This window comes from Rhipicephalus microplus, chromosome 3 (assembly GCF_043290135.1).
Source record: "Rhipicephalus microplus isolate Deutch F79 chromosome 3, USDA_Rmic, whole genome shotgun sequence".
Lineage (NCBI taxonomy): Eukaryota > Metazoa > Arthropoda > Arachnida > Ixodida > Ixodidae > Rhipicephalus > Rhipicephalus microplus.
Window position 1 is genome coordinate 66,248,052 of NC_134702.1, and position 17,850 is coordinate 66,265,901.

The 17,850-nt window shown below is 47.3% G+C and overlaps 1 protein-coding gene across 6 annotated transcripts in view; it reads right to left on the reverse strand.

Annotated features, from left to right (window-relative positions):
* Positions 1 to 17,850, reverse strand: part of LOC119174257 (uncharacterized) — a 125,881-nt gene that overhangs the window by 72,486 nt on the left and 35,545 nt on the right. For all 6 annotated transcript variants that reach the window (XR_005110195.2, XR_012894273.1, XM_037425118.2 and 3 more), the window contains exon 8: positions 4,638 to 4,858. Coding sequence is in view for 4 of the 6 variants with exons in the window: in XM_037425118.2 (XP_037281015.2) it covers positions 4,638 to 4,858 (221 nt within the window). In the remaining 2 variants the exon portion in view is untranslated. The remainder of the gene's footprint in view (positions 1 to 4,637; positions 4,859 to 17,850) is intronic.

The window sequence follows — 17,850 nt, forward strand, 5'->3', positions numbered from 1 at the left end:
CTGTGAGATGAATGTGAGCGCAAATAGACGCTAAAATCGCGCTTTTTCCGCGCCAAACTGTTGCCGTTAAACAGGAGCTACCGTGTTCATTTCGGTCTCTTATGGAAGGGTCACTCTTCATCTTTTATGGAAGGGTCATTCTTCATCTTCAATTTCCCGCCACCGCTGGCTCACCTTGCCGATTGTTTTTTAGTGAAAACGCATCGAGAAGCACTAGCGCGCAATTCAATTGGCTGCTTGGGGCACGTGACAAAACCTAGGCAACCGATTGGCCGAGGGATGCTTTCGGCGTCTGCTTTACCATCGTGACGCGCACGGACATGCGCCATTTTGTAATGGTGCTACCGACTGCCTGCGGCAGTTAAAGAAGTCCCGTGCTACAGTAATTTGTGAAGCGAGTGTGGCGGTCGTTCGTTAGCTGTGAACTTCAGAAAGAGCCCCGTTATGGCTCAGGACAAAGAGGATAAAGAACTCGACACGGTCAACGGCGGTCGCCAAGTCACCGGTGTAGGCCTAACTCACGTTCGAGCCCGTTGGTTGCCGACGTTACCGAAAACAAGCGCACAAAAAGCAAATGTTTTAAGGTCGTTTCGAAGCCCTTGATTGGCTGTGGCTGGCTGTATGATGATGTGTTTCACGGCTAGAGTGGCAAAAGAGCATGTATGAATCAAGGGCACGAATTTTTATATGCCGTTTCGCATCATTTTTTATCCTGCTAAAAATGCCTGTGCCACCAGTCTTCTCATAAATCTGTTATTTGGAAAGAAGGCATAGGCCGTCATGGAGTGATCCATTTTTCTGATGCAATAAACCTCTCTCCAAATAAAGAAATGTTCAGCAATTATTAGTAATCAAGTACTTAATTATGCTAATTACAACTTCAGTACAAGAAATATGTGTAATCATTTCAGTATACGGTCTTATTCAATTACCATCTTTTCTGTCATGCCTATCACACCACTCCTTCATATTAAGAAATTGGCTTGAAATCCATACTTGTTCTTTATAAAACACGAAAAGGAGGTTATGGGGGGAAAAAAAGGGCAACCAAGGCACACTGGTCAGAGACCAGATACCTGAGAAGTCAAATATCACAAGACAATCTTACGATCACCATCTTTAAGTGTTTTAGAGACGTAAAAGGAAGTTGAAACTTTAAACGCAGTTTTCTCAATACTGTTTTTTTGGCATTATGCTCAGCTCGTGGAGCAGATATCTTGGCAACCACTGTACAGATTTTGACTCCGTTTATTTTGTAATGCTCTTTGAACTGTGCTTCAGGGAGCTGCGATCTTAGTTTTTCATTTTACTCATTAAAGAATTTTTTTATAGGGTTTCTTGTTTGTAGTGCAAGTGTACACACTGCAGTGTCGCCGGAGAAAACGTTAACCACAAGTTTTAGTGTTGCAAAAAAATTATTTTGAGAATTCAGCCCCCTCCTACATACCGTATTTACTCGCATAATCCTCGCACTTTTTTTTACCAGAAAACCGATGCAAAGTTGAGGGGGTGCGAGAATTACGCGGGGAAAACCTTCCACAAAAACGCAGAGAGCGAAAAAGAAAACGAAGTGGCCGCAAGTCGGGATTCTCACATTAGCAACTTACAGCAAGCTTTAAAAAGTACTAATTAGAACATACCTCAACAATAATAGCAGAGGTTCAACACAAGGCAAGATTTATTTGAGACACAAAAAGTGGAAGCAAATAGTCGAGAATTAGAATACCATACGCGAAGCTTGGGGGCGTTGCGGGCGTAGCGGCATCGGTCGGCGCTCAACAGGAGCCCTCAAAAGGCAAGTGTAGGACGTCAGTATTGGGCTGATGGCTATTTGACAGAATCGTCCGCAGTTTCCTTCTGAAGAAATAAAGTTTACCATCAATCCCAGTTTCAGGCGCACGGCAGGCACAACACGTCTTGGTGGCTTTCAGCTGCCGTCACCAGTAGCTAACACAAAACTCGTAGGCTCCGAAGGGCCTACCGGCGGCCCTGTTGCCGTTGTTTAGTGCATGATCCATCACTTGCAACTTCAACCAGCCGTGTAGCTTCAGTATCGCCCCATAACGTGCCAAGATTACCGACACAACAAACAAAACTCCGCCGCAACGCGCACTGGCCACTTCGGCTTGGCTTGGATTGAATCTCCGTGCAATAGTACGCTTGATGCATGGCGTGCGCTATCATCATGAGTGGTTGGAATGAGCAGACGACATTATTGCGGCAGTTTTCGGGGATGCAATAATTACTCGAGGAAAAAAAAAAATATCGTATTTTTCTTGGGCGATGGGGGTGCGAGAGAATTATGCGAGTGCGAGGATTACGCGAGTAAATACGGTACATTTGGCTGTGCGTACAGTAATTGCCAACAATTTTTGTCATTTTATAAATTCTTCAGCCCCTTCACGAGGTTCAATTGAAAAATGTTTCTCGTTAAGTATTTGTGCTATCGCCTTGAAATATTTATGAATGCACGGTGAGGCCATTCTTAGTGTCTGCGCCAATTTTCACCATCATCCCACCAGAAACAAGAAAGTTCATTGTCAAAGGCAATAACAGCTCCCCTTAAGTGGGGCTGTTATATGTGGGCTTGACTGTACATGCTATTGCCAGTATAATTCAGCTAGGCTTACCATGCAAAATATCCAAATAGATGCCTTGTGCACTACAATGCACTGTGCCCTTTGTTTCCCAAATGTGAAAGACCCTAATGGTATGAAGGGCATGTCTACCTTTCAAAACTCAAGGGGACATCAACTTGAGCTGCCAACACTCCCCTCGGATAACTAACCAGTCATTCAGCAAGCAACGCTCAGGAGAACGAAAGTCGTAATGAAATTCGTCATTGGAGAGGTACCAGCATTCAAGTTGTGACAGACCCCCCTGGAGACAGTGCAAATGTGATGCAACTAATGCACACCCAAATCTGCACCCAAATCTGAGCAAATATGCCTCACCATTTTCGGCTCCATCGAAAATCATCATTCGGCTCCATAGAAGCCGGGATTCGATCCTGCAACCTGTGGGTTTGCAGCCAATTACCTTAGCCACTAGACCAGCCCGGCAGGGCCAAGTTTTTCAAAATCCTCGAATCTAAGCTGACCTTGGAGTTTGATGCAAAGAAATTTAGAAAAAAAAAAAAAGCTAACGCCCTAAATTCGAATAAATATGATAGCACAAATAGAACCACATTTGCTTGTCCCCAAGAACATGCCAGCATGAAGCATGGTATTATTGGGGATTTTTCTTAGGCTTTTCAAATCCAAATAAACTTTCACGGTTTGACCACTTTTTCAGAGTGTTCGACTTTTCGAACTACCGTATTTACTCTATTCTACTGCGCCCTCCATGGTAACGCGCACTCGGTTTTCACGTCGAAAAAAAAAAAAAAAGTAAGACATCGATTGCAACGCGCACCCATTTTTCTCGTTGGCGCGCACGATTACACTACTCGGGATCACACTACTCGGGAAAACGAAGGTACGGGGGAAGCTTGTGCCTATCTGACGTGCAACGGAGCATTGCCGTCACTCGTTTTACCGTGGCCCGATGTCAGCATGCAAACTTGCTTCGCCCCCTTCTCGACGGTTGTGGTGCCGGGCATGTCAAAGTAAAGAGGCGTCTGATCGGCATTCCCGATTTGCCCAAGCAGGTAGCCGTTGTTGTGCCGCAAGTTTAGGACGAACCTCTGAAAACTGTGAAGCTTTTCTTCGTACTCTTCCGGCAAGTTTTGGTGCATGCCCGTTCGCTTTCGGAGGGAAAAACCTTTCCTCTTCATAAAGTTAGTTAGCCAGCACCCGCTCGCTTTGAACTGGCTCCGCGTTATCCCTTTTTCTAAAGCTAACTGCATAGCCTGCACTTAGAGCAGTTATGTCGTCACGGGCCGCTGTGCCGCTCGCTACTCAAACACATACTTGGCGAGCAGCTCTTCAATTTGCGGAAACCGGCCCTGCTGTGGTCCACTGAAGCCTTTGCATGAATCTGACAATCTGCTTTTGTTTCCGCCAGTCCCACACGCACGTTTCGGGAACTCCGAACGACCGCGATGCGGCCCGATTTCCGTCTGTTTCGGCACATGCGATGACTTTTGTTTTAAAAGCGGCATCGTGGTGCACTCGTCGAGTTTCTGGAGTCGGCCCTTCCATGCCGTCGATGCTAATGAACTACAAAATGACAAACTCCTCAGCACACGTACAAAGTCCTGCACATGGGAAACACATAGGCAGAAATGGCAAACGCGCCATGCCGAAGCACGTAGAGGGCGGCCATTTTGGAAATGCCTATGGCAATAGAACGACCGTATTCATTTTTTTTTTCGCACTCGATTTTAACGCGCATGCGATTTATGAACTCGCTTAACCGGAAAAAAGGCGCGCGTTAGATTCGAGTAATTACGGTATTTCATGGTCCCCCCCCTGGTTTGGAAAACTGATCAGCGTGCCACGAGACCCACTCTTGGAGTTTCTAATGGGTGGTGCAGCAGTGATTGCTGTAGTGCATCCAAATATTTATGACACCAAGTGTCAAGCCTTTTTATGAGTCGAGAAACCGGAAAAATTCCAAGTTGCCATATTAAGCAACCAAAGGCAAACCTGCTACAGTTATGCTTCTCCACTGCCCTATCTCAGATGAGCACTCACCCCAACAGCAGCCTTGATGGATTCTGTGGCTTGCTGGTTGTACTGGGCTACACTGATGGACTCATGTGGAGACTCCTTCAACAGTTGTATGATGCTCGCCGTGTCGGGTGCTGGCGGAGGTATCGCAGCAGCTCCACTAGCCGTGAACACTTTAGTTTCCAACTGTCCGGTCCAGTCCTCCTCACTCCAGTCTTCACTGACTGCCAGGTCATTCCAGTTACCTGAGTGGAATTGGGAGCAGTGGATTGAGTCACATGCCAGTAACTCTTTAATATCACACTCGTGCAAATGAACAGGGGAGGGGGATCATGGACTAGAAACAATCAGAATGGCACCACTGAAAATATTTGCAACAAAAGCATGTCATAAAACAGCAAATAATTCTGTCGCCTTATCTTTCTCATAATAATAAAAAAAAAACCTGCCGGGTTGGTTCTTTTGCCTGCCAAAAGTTCGCACTCTGCAAATTCTTATACAGTTGACTCCTCTTAAACAGAACTCAAAGGGGATCCATAAACTGTTCCATTTATCAAAAGTTTATTTAAGCAAAGTACACTTATTCAGTGAACCAAGACCTTCATTCAAATTGCACAAAACTCACCTTACTCATGAGAATGAGTAGGAAAAAAAAAGGAGTGAAGAGTGGTTTGTTTGGCAAGATTGAGCTGTTTTTTTCACAAGGTGCGCACACATGCCTAACAAACTAGCTAGAAATTCTGGACAAGCCTCATGCTCAAAATAGCGCTGCATAAGTTTCAACAGCCTCTTTAGCTGATCGATCAGTGTGGTGGCACCACTGCACTGACAGTATTGTCATCACATTCATCGCTGAAAGGTTAATCCTCATCTTGCACTTCGGCAATCATTTCCACGACAGTCTCTTCACGACAGGTACAAACATTTTTATCAATTGATTCGTAGTGCTACAGTGTGAAAGGGGCAGAGGGCATGACCTGACTGCATACTGTCTCAATGTCGGCATCAGCAGGGCTTTCTTCTTCATCAAGTACTGCTTTCTTGCGCTTGAAAGCCAGCATGGTGAAAGCACCTGTGTATTGTTGTTGCCTTCACTTGCTGCCAGACATAAGCCAAAATGTGGATGGCTGCCAATAAATCTATGCTGTAGAATTTCCCGCTGCCTACTCTACGCAGCATTTGATGGAGCAATTGTCTGCGGTAAAGAACTTTAATATTCTCAATAACCCCTTGATCCGTCGGCTGGCAAGAACTCCAGAGTGATGCCTTGGAGTACTTGAACCTGACTGTGGGCTGGGCAATTATCCACGATAAAGTCAACCTTCCTGCCTTGCCTCATAAATCTTGCATCTTCCTCCCATATAGCCAGTTTCTGAAGATAGCCATGGTCATCCACGCTCTTCCGTTCCCACGGTTCGCAATGGGATGGTATCGAACGCCTTTGAAACAACGTGGGTGCCTTCATTTTCCTATTACCAACAGCTTCTATTGCTTATCTCCTGCCATGTTTGCACCCACCAGCACAGTGATGCAATCTTTACTGTGTTTTCCTCCACTACAGGCTTCGCCTTTGAAGGTGTGAGTCTTTGATAGAAGCGCCTTATAAAAAAGACCCATCTCGTCGACGATGAAGACGTCTCGTGGCTCAAAACTCATCAAAATTTCCTTAGGCCGTGCCTGATGCCAGTCGGTGCAAATGTCCCTTTTGACTGCATTACTCTCACCTGAGAGTGATGCAGTCACCCGTGATGCAACACCCGTTTGCATGGCGATCTCTCGAGTTTTCTACTCGAGAATTTGTCCCCTCATAGGGAAATTGAAACTTTGTGCACGCTTGAACCACAGAAAAAGAACTATTCTAGTAGTTCATAAGGCGTCATCCACATTCGATTAGATGTAAAGGTCCCGTTCTTAACAGTGCCTTCAATCTTTTCTCCGTCTTTCCAGATACGCCACAGCGTCGATTTCTGGATGCATTTTTTTCGCCACCTCCCATGTTGCGCAGGCCGCCTCAATCGAGCTCCTGAAGAATTTGCAGCTTTTTTCAAGTGAGAGTGCAAGAAGCGGCCGCTTCCTTTCCATCGGGCTAAAGTAACAACATGATCCACCGCACTTATCCGCACAAATAGGCCTAACGCATAATTGACTCGCCAACTCTGCTCCCACAGCCACAAGCGAGAATGGCAACTGGATTAGCTTGTCTCTATCTCAAAGTGTTGCCATGGTTGTGAGACTATCTTTTACATGAGTGAGTCTATGCTGTGTTTACAGTTTGTGCCATTTAATCGTAGGTGACCAATAGGCACTGTTTGGATTAACAGATGAATTTTACTGTGCAACACATAGAAATCCAGCCATATGAGCCCGTTTAGTTCCATTAATGAGGCATTTTCGTTTAAGCAAGCTTCGTTTAGTGGAAGTCCATTGTAACGAGCTCCTTATGCAGAGTGCATTCTTTATTTTCTATTCTTTCCGCGCGTGAAAAACAGCATCAAGGCTACCTATACTCACTAAGGAGGACAGGACTTTTTTGTCGCAAAAAATAGCAAAAAAAAAAACTATTTTTCGAAAATCATGTCAGTTTCTGAAACCCTTTTCTATTCGATACAAGAAAATATCTGCACTGAAAACCATGCAGAAGTGCTTCAAAAAGTTTGTATCACCCTCCTAGGCAGCAAGAATTGTGAAAATTAAAAGAAAAAAAGCGATTTTGAAAAAAAGATTATAGCTTCGCGATGGCACAGTTGGGAACCTGCTTCTTGGACTCATAGAAAAAAAGCATTGTCTCGTGTTCTTCAGCTCACTCCTCCAGCCAGAAAGAACCACGCAAAGCGCGAATATTTGAGAAGACGCTACGAGGCCTCATATTGGTTGCGTCCGCCATGTTGCCCCAGCTTGCCTCTCCATTAGCCCGATACTCGCTCCGGTAAATCGGCGTATGCTGCTTGTGCGTTGCGAGGACACAGCTGTCGAAAATCGCTATTTCGTCACGTGTTCACGGCCCTACGATCACTTAGGATATAATTATTCTTTAGTTAGGAGCTGTAAGCCGATGCTCGATCAGATTACTATGGGGCACTGCACGCCGCGCAATCGCAGGCGTCCTCAGGCCTAAGTCCGCCGACGGGGTAGACGAACCTTGAACTTTGCCGGCAAGAACAACGCACTAGTGCACTTGTGGCAGTTTTCTGCCATGTGAACATTAAACGTTTTCTTAATGCTGTTTTTGGGCATTAGGCCCAGCTCGTGGAGGAGATATTTAGGCAACCACTTCAGACATTTTGATTCTGTTTGTGTCTGCAAATGGTCTGGTCACTCCAGGCCGGCGGTGCCAACAACAGTACCAGCTCGGAGACGTTCGTTGTAAGTGCGATTTTTGTGCCATTGAAACAGCGTATATTTTGACAGTCACGTAGATACTGTTCGTCTTAAGTGGGGTGTTATACGTGGGCCCAACTGTACTTGCATTACTTTATAAACCCTCAAGCCCTCTACGAGGTTCAAGGGTGGCGCGCTGGTCGCCGAAGAGAGCGGATGCGCATCACGTCGGCTCCGTCTTTTAAGGGGAGATGCTACTCGAAAAAGGTTTTTTTTTATTTCATAACCCAGCTCCTTGAAATTTTAGGTGTTAGTAAAGCTTGCAGTGCTGATTTCATAACTGCAATTATTTGTTTGATAGCTATAGTAGTTCCGGAGTTACTACAACTTTGATGTCAAAATATAGTGTTTTTTGTGTACATAATAAAGCTTACTAAAAATTTTCACACAGAATTGCAAAATGGCTCATTCTGCTGCACTTGAGCAGTACAATACAGAAAAGTACCTCAAACAGAAAATTTATTTGCTACATTAAAAAAAAAAAAAATTAAAAGTACTAAATGCATACTTTACATCTCTCTATCAGTGTATCAAGTTGTGTAACAAAAAATCTGTGATGTATAATGCAACCTAAAGTAGATACTTGTATTCTAGAGTGGCTGATTAAGCTCTGTGCAAAATTTCATCAAGATAGGACTATTTTATGCCTAAAAAAGATTGTGCACAAGATGAAAGAATTACCTCAAAATGGAAATCGAGAAAAATGCATTTGAAAGTTGTAAATATGTTTACTCATGATTACACAGTGCGATTTGCACAAAACTTGGTGATATCATAGAAGGGACACAGCTAGAGCACCTAAAATTGTCCTGCTCCATATGTGGATCCTTCTCGCCGCTTGAGAAGGGAGTCATCAAGGCGCGCTTTCTTTGCCACGTTCCGCCGATGGGCCCTTGCCTCGGCTGTTTCACACGCAGACATTCTTTCGATTCTCCTCTGGTCGCGGGATCGGCCCAGGGTGATCAGTTGATCTGGTGGGACTACACCAAGCTCCTCTAGCACGTGTTCAAAGCTTGAATGTCCTTTATTGAACCACAACACGGCCATAGCAGCTGCAGTTTCCACTGTTGTCCGGGAGGCAAACTTAGTCTTCGGACACAACAACCAGATTTTGCTGTTCAAAGATTCTGCAGCGTTTTGGGTCTTCCCTTGGATACAACGCACCAGCAACTTTTCATCTGTGAGCCGCTTGTAAATGGGAAGCACAGCCAATCCTTGAGCCTTGGTCAAGATTGGTGTGTGGTCGGGTGGGGCCTCCCCAAGCGCTTCAGCTCGCCTATGCTTGCACCAGGAAGTCGCTCCTTCTGGACAGTATCGGTGGCTGCCTGCTGTGTTGCTCGATGATGAATGGAAATATGAGGCCCAGATGGCACGATGCATTTTCAGAATATCACCTCTGTTGTTTGTGATTGCAATACGGTAATAGTTCTGCAGCTTCTGAATTGTGCCATCTGTCAGCTTTTCCCCTCGTGGAAGTCTTGTTGGCAGTTTCCGAAGTGCAGTGCCTAGACGCTTGGCCACATGGTTTGTGCACTCCTCCTTGTCCACAACAGCTTCACCATATACCTTGGCCTCAGCGACAGCGGTATAAGCTTTGCTGTCCCCATCACTGAGGAACTTGGTGAAGCGCAATGGTGTTGTGTATGAGGATGTCCTGCCCCATATGCGCAAAGCTGCCTCAGTCTCCATGGCATGAAAGGAGCACTCTGTATTTTTTTCGCAGACAGGTGTGTGGAATGCTTGCCATATTTCTTCCTCATCACCCAAGTCCTGGTGCCGGCTACAGGCAAGGCAGTAATTCGATAGCACTTCAAAATCTAGGCACAAACCAGTGTCCACAGACACAGCAGTGCCGATGCCATTGTGGCTCTTGTGCCCTCTTTTTTGCCATGTGCCATCATACATGACAGCAACATCAGCCCCATCCACTTTCTCTTTAGTTATCATCCGCGCTTTCGCCAGGTTGTCTTGCACAGCTTTGGTAGCTGCAGCATGAACTTTTTTGCCGATTGCAATAAAAGTCTTATGATGCATAGGTATTGGCAGTCCAAGAATAGCGCAAAAACGCGACAGCTGTTCATGCCCAATGCCTATTGCACGCGCAGCCACAACTACCTTCACATTGACAGCGAAGCTGTCGCGCGAGCTGCCGCTTCGGTAGCTCCAGTCATCACCGGCATCGGTGGGCTGTCTTTCCGGCAGAACACGCCGCGAACTATGCGCGGCAGAAATCACTGACTCAGGACACTCACTGTTATCACAGTGCAGCTCGAGGAACGAAGAGAGGCCCTTACGTTTACTTGCGGTGTCGCGAACGACGAGTCCAGCGGTGTGGCATGTTGGACAAACAGCACGGCTTACCATCGATGTCAGTGCGCCGATGTCACAAAATACTCCGCTCACAGAGCCACAAACACTCTTCGTTCTTTCGCTTTCGAACTGTTCAATCTTTTTTTCTGATGCGCTGATGAACTTGATCGCGGCGTCGATTTCGTCAAAGTTCCCGCAAGCCGCCGTATCCCCGCTGCCTTGATTAGGCCTAGTGGCCCGCGGCTCGCATTCTTCTACCGCTGCTTTGCGCTTCGGTTTACGTCGACGCCCTTGGTACTTGTTCTTGCTTGCAAACTTTCGTGCTCGGAAGTCTCGCTTCTTCGAGTTATCCATGGTGAACTCGGAAAAACATAGAAACGCACGGCAAGTGCCGATCGTCGCAAGCGCTCAGCGAGCGAGGCCGATCAGATGTAGCCAATGGCGGCCTCGGTAGCGTACCATGTGACCGGTAGAGATGCGCGAAGCGGCTGCAGCTTGGCTGCAAACCGACTTGGAAACGACTGTTTTGTGAAATTCCTCACTAAAATACGAAACTAGGGGGACGCCTGTACACTAGAAGGAGCCTTGATCTACACCACCGAACAAACCCCGATGGCGGACGTCATCGTGTTGCCGAGTGGCGGATTTTCAAAAATAGCCGTCGGATGCGTGAATTCGCGACTTCGGCAGCTACCTTCACTAGCGCAGATCGACTTTTTACCACTTTCTCGTTTGAATTCAGCTATGACCTTTGGGGAAATGATAGTTGAATGATCAAAAGTGATTTTAGCAGCAATATCTCAAAAGTGGAAATTTTCGCAAAAAACGCGATTTTTCGACCCGCATCTCCCCTTAAGAACTATTTGCCAGTGATTTTCGGTCATTCAGCCCATGAATTTTACAACAACGCGTGCGGAAAGTCACCAGGTTTCCACTGAGACTAAAATTCAAGGTTGGAAAGGACTTTTTGCCGGATTCGAGAGGTTTTCAACCCGCGCCCGTTTGGCGCGACGCTCACGCAAGCCGGCCACCCGACGAGACGCGCTAAGCGTCTCCTTTGACGCGGGCGCTTTCTTCGCCCATCAACGATGAAGTCCAAGTGAACGGGGAGGATATCTCCCCCGAAGAGTTTCTGGAGGGCACGGATTGGTGCACCATCGGATCTAAGACCCAAGTTAACCGCGCAAACGCGCAGAGCAACACCCAGACCGGAGCCCCCTCCTTCACCGGCGAGGGAGCGGACTGCAACCGACAGCGTTCGCGTCGACAACCGCGTAACATCAAGCAGCAAGTCATCAGAAACAGCAAAATGCCACTACTCTCACGGAGCGATTTCAAGATCGTGATACGACCACAAGGAGGCCTCGACGTGGCCACCACTGGAACCGTGCGCCTCGCATCGGCGATTTACCGCGCAGCCAACGTACCGGCTCATGAAGCAGGGGAGGACACTGTGTGCTCCAACAACCATCAAAACATCATCGTCGTGAGCACACCCCATGCCTCTCACGCCGATAAGTACAGACAGCTTCAAGCCATCACCATCGGCAACCGCCACCACAAGGTCAGTGCGTACGAGACGGCCCCCGACAACACGGTGAAGGGAATAATCAAGGGCATCCCGTTGGACGAAGACGCCAAGTCCATTCACACCAGCATAGTTCACGCTCGTAACCCTTACACTCTGGCAGCCAAACGGCTCAGTAACGCCACGACCGTCATAGTAGAGTTTGAAGGACCGCAAGTGCCCACTTACGTCAGGTACGGCGGCGCTCTCTTTCGCTGCACCTCGTATCGCAAGCAAGTCGACATGTGTCACTGCTGCGGGAGACTTGGTCACAGCATGGACATGTGCCCAAAGCCCAAGGGCAAAGTGTGTCGTGGTTGTGACGCCCCTAACCCAGGCCCCAACAACCAGTGTTTCCCCCATTGCAAGCTGTGCGGGGGCGCACACATGATGGCGGACCGCTACTGCCGTGCAAGGTACAAAACGCCCTACATTGTGACGAAGAGACAATGGGAACGACGCAGGGCCACTGAGGCAGAGGCCACTGCCACTAACTATTCCACCAGCAAGCCCCGCTCAAGATCCAGGACACCTAGACGAAGCCACTCCCGATCTCGTAGCCGCACACCGGAACCCCGAAAGCAGCAGCAACGCCGAGCTCGCAGCCGAACACCTGGACGGACACCAACGAGGGACGCCAAGGCAACTGATTCGGTGAGCTTTGCAGATGCGGTCAAAAGAAAACGTGCAACAAACGCGGAGGCTGGCGGCAAAACACACACTAAGATAGAGGCGGAGATAGCTCAGCTAACACAGACAATACAAACTATACAAAAGCAAATGGAATGCGTGCAGGCACAGATTCACACAAAAAACGAACTCGTACAAAAGCTCCAGTCTGCCGCTCACAGCGAGACTGATCAACAGGTAATGAACACCTGGACGGACACCAACGAGGGACGCCAAAGCAACTGATTCGGTGAGCTTTGCAGATGCGGTCAAAAGAAAACGTGCAACAAACGCGGAGGCTGGCGGCAAAACACACACTAAGATAGAGGCGGAGATAGCTCAGCTAACACAGACAATACAAACTATACAAAGGCAAATGGAATGCGTGCAGGCACAGATTCACACAAAAAACGAACTCGTACAAAAGCTCCAGCCTGCCGCTCACAGCGAGACTGATCAACAGGTAATGCAGGAAACACAAGAAGAACTCATAGAAAACGGTGAGGGCGAAGGCCCCGATACTAAATGCCGACCGGCTATCTCTCTTAAGGGGGGAGGTGACATTGAAAAAAAACTTTTTTATTTGTTGACCTACAGCAATGAAATTTGGCATGCATACTCATAAGTATCTCGAATAGGGAAATATGCAGTTTCATCATGATAGCTTCAGTAGTTCTCAAGTTACATAATGCTACATGATCCAATTACATGGTCTGCTCGTGGAAAGCCTAGCGCTGCAACAAAACATGCCAGGAAGCTGCGAATGGTGTTGATCTTTACTCAAAAGAAAGCTACAGGGTATGGCACTCTCAGAATTTTTTAATAAGTTCTCTCTCTTTTTTTTTTTTAGAGATCATCATGGCTGCCGACACACAATGTCAGAAACAGTGGAACGGACAAATCATCTAGAAAAATAACAGGGCCATAAAACAGAAATTGAAGATTGCTGTACCCACAAGCAGTGTTCAGGGATTCAGGAAAAAAAAAAAAATCAAAATCGGTCCAGTAATTCCCGTGCTACTCTTTCCACGAGCAATGCACAATGTCCAAAACACACTTGTGAGAAAAAGCGTGTCGAAGTTTTCGACAGGCTTTTTTCAATTAATTTTTTTGTTTCTCGTTGGATATTGATGAAAATCGGCACAGACACTAAGAATGACCTCACAGTACTTCCGTAAAAATTTTGAAGCGATACCACAAATACTTTACGAAAAACAAATTATTTCTTCATTGAACCATGTGGAGGGGCTGAGCATAATGTCAAAAAAAAAAAAAAAAAACAGTATTGAGAAAGCTGCGTTTAAAGTTTCAACTTTTCTTTACATCTCTAACCCCCAAATGCAGAGACGTTACTTGGCTCGCGACTTCAACTTAACTTGAGCAAGTCGGCGCGAAGCAAGCAGTGGACTTCAAAACGCCCAAGTCAGCCTTCGCGTTTCATAGATGCTCAGGCTGTCTTGCTTGGTCAAGTCAAGAACGAGCTTCAAAGCAGAAACACGCTGCTCGCCTGCTAACGAGGGTAATAATGAAGTTCTTCGCGTAAGGCATGCATTACATCAAAAAAAGACCCTGCGTTTTAAAATAACTATAAAAACGAAGGGCCACAAGCATATTTTTGCCATTTTACGGCTAACGAGCGCACGTCGTGCCTGCCGCCACAGCAATGCGCAGTGTTGCTTCTGTAAAGCGTTCGTGGCCCGGTGGTTTTAGTGGCCACCCAAAATCGGTGTGTTTCTTCACGGTTGCTTGTTTGGAGGCGAAACAAGCATCGCGTTAGGTTCTTTCATCGTTTTTTTTTTTTTTCCTCAACCGAGCGCCATGGCATGTATTCGTGCTCACCTGGCTTACGGGGTGACGCGATTTTCACGGTATTCGCCTTTCTGTTCGCCTGTGTGCATGCCTGTAATGGGCTATGTCGCAGTTATTATGAAAAAAAAAAAAACAAGTTCTGGGAACAAATGTGATTCGTATCTTTTTGTTGAGCTTGGTAAACAAGAGAAAAAGTGGGGGTCAGAACATTGCCCTCAGCAGAATTCTGTCTCGCGGGGTGCAGCAATGTATCGCTGCATGATGGGGATGCGGATAAAAAAACCCGTGATAGGGGCACCACTTTTTTATGTGTGTGTAATTTTACGTAGCATTGTGTTACAAGCGGTGCCTTCCTGAGCGAGAAACAGCACCCTAGACGGGACGAAAGGATAGACGAGGTACACGGACACAGCAGCGAGTAATTTTTTTTTTTTTTACCGAAAGAGACGGAAAATGTCGTCGTGTTATAGAAAAACAGAAATAGCCTTTGCGGTTACGGAACACTTCGGCGTTGTCGACACCGGGGCTATTAATACGCACGTGTGTGTAGTCGACACAACCTGTAACGCAAGGGAACTCAGCCACTTCATAACAGTCCGCCGGCTGCGGAAACCGCACCAGCATCGCGTACAGGTGCTTTGCAATGAGTAGCGTAACTTTTCCGACTGCACGGCACACTGTTGACTACGGAATGCAGACGAAATTTCCGGGTGACTGGTTGGAATGTGCCAGCGCTGTAAAACCTGAGAGCCATCAGTAGCTGTAACACTGGATGCACGGGCTGTCTTCGGTTGTCCCCATTTTCACGGAGCGGCAACACAACGAGCAGCTGCCCCACGGCGTTTTTCATGAATCTGTACGTAGCGTGGAATTGTTGCTCGTCGTACAACTTCATCGGATTTCCTTGGTCACGTAAAGCGGTTCCAAGAATCTTCGGCAGGCAGCGCGCCTCAAAAAATGCTACGCTTATGGCGAGGCAAGCAAACTCAAAAGAGGCCACCCTCCGCGCGACGTCCATTCGAGAGGTGGCCATGTTGGAATAACGCGCGAAGTCGCTTTCAAGCTAGCCCCGCAGCTGACTTGAAACTTGTCCTGACTTCGACCGAGCCAAGTCGCCTTCAAGTCATCCGCAAGTTCGAGAACGATTTATGGCGACCGGCAAGACTGTCTTGAGTCAAGAACGAGTCAAGTACGAGTCAAGTAACATCTCTGCATTCGGGGGTAAGACACCTAAAAATTGTGATCTCAGGTTTGTCTTGTGATATTTGACTTCTTTTCATGATTTACTCCTTTTCATGATTTACAAAGAACAAGTATGGATTTCAAACCAAGTTCTTTGTATGAAGGAGTGGTGTGATAGGTATGACAGAAAAGATTGTAATTGAATAAAACCATATACTGAAATTATTACACATACTTTTTTGTGCTGAAGTTGTAATTAGCGTAATTAGGTACTTGATTACAAATATTCACTGAACTTTTCTTTATTTGGAGAGAGGTTTATTGCACCAGAAAAATGGATCACACCATAACGGCTTATGCCTTCTTTCTAAATAACAAAGTTATTGGCAGAAGACTGGTGACACGGGAATGTCTAGCAGTATAATTAATGACACGAAACGGGCATATAAAAATTTGTGCCCCTGATTCATACATGCTCTTTCGCCGCTCTAGCCGTGAAACGCATCAACATACAGCCGGTCGCGGAAACTCTAATCTACAGCAATTCATTAACCTCGGAACATTCATAGACGTTCGTGGCGATATCAAGCACAGCTCCAAGCACGTCTGAATCGCATCACAAAAGCTTATTAACAGCACTCCATATGAACGTGGGGTGCAGCCGGCGCGTAATGCACTTGCCGGCGGCGTTCGATGACGATGCGCAAAATGTGTAACTACGAAGACAAAAAATCGGCACGCACTGCACTTGGCATCGCATTTTCGAACGACGACGCGCGAAACTGCTAGCCGCTGTTCCGAGCGATTCTTGGCAGTGAAGGGGGGGGGGTGACGAGCTTGACTGTGTTGTCCGCTGCCGATGCGCGTAAAATGCCCGTACGTGATTCAGACGAGCTAGCGAGTGATGTGGTACATTCCTTGCGAAGAAGCACGTCGCCAAGAGTGCGCTTGCGCGTCGTTCCTGCCCGCAGTCTCGCTGTCAGCGGAGTTAGGCCTAAAGCCGATTCTGATGACGCGCCGCACTCGTAGACAGCCGCCCGCCCGCTCATAGTAATCTGATCGTGCATCCGGTGCGGCCACTCGTAGTAATCAGATCGTACCGCCGCTTCAACTTCGTTGCTTGCGAAGAAGCACGTCACCCTTGCCGCAGTCTCGCTGTCGGCGGAGTTAGGGTTAAGCCCCGCCGCGGTGGTCTAGTGGCTAAGGCACTCGGCTGCTGACCCGCGGGGCGCAGGTTCGAATCCCGGCTGCGGCGGCTGCATTTCCGATGGAGGCGGAAATGTTGTAGGCCCGTGTGCTCAGATTTGGGTGCACGTTAAAGAACCCCAGGTGGTCGAAATTTCCGGAGCCCTCCACTACGGCGTCTCTCATAATCATATGGTGGTTTTGGGACGTTAAACCCCACATATCATCATAGGGCTAAAGACGACTCCGATGACGCGCGGCGCTAGTAGTAACCTGATCGCGCATCCGCTTATTGCTCTTAACTAAAGCGTAGTTACATCTTAAGTGATCATCAAGCCATGAACACGTCACGAAGTGGCGATTTTCGGGAGCCATGTCCTCGCGACGCACAAGCAGCAGACGACGAGCTCCCGGAGCGAGCATCGGGCCAATGGCGAGGCGAGCCGAGGCAACATGGCAGCCAATCAAGGGCCTCAAAACGACCTTCAAACATTTGCTTTTTGCTCGCTTGTTGTTAAAGGGAGGAGCCAGCTGAGGCGGGAAAGTTAAAATCGGAGAAATGCTCTTTCCGATGAGCCCAAGAAGCCGGCTCCGGGCCCAAGCATCGCGAAGCTATAATTTTTTGAAAATCGCCGTTTTTTTTGCCATTTTCAGAAAAAGTTTTGCTACCGAGGTGGGTGAAACGAATTTTTCTAAGCACTTCTGCACGGTTTTCAGTAGATATTTTGGAACCAGATAGAAAAAAGGTTCCAGAAACTGAAAACTTGGGTTTAAAAAAAATCGATTTTTTTGCCATTTTTCGCGATCCCAAAGCCGTGTCCCCCCTTAAAAGGTCAGTACGTCCCAAGTGTACGCGCGCAGCAACAAGCGACACCCGAGTGAAAGCACTCGAGGCTCGCGTGAGCAGTCTCGAGGAAACTATCACCGTGACTATCCCGCGTACGATTCAACAGAGCTTGGAGAGCATTTATCTCAAATTGTCCAGATTAGAAGCTGCCAACAGCGCGCTGGTGACGTTGCATAGGGAAGCGGCGCCACGCATGTAGCACCACATAACCATGGCAAGACACTCTTCGAAACAAAAACGTACAATATGGCAGTGGAACTGCAGGAGTTACAAAAACAAACGAGCGCACC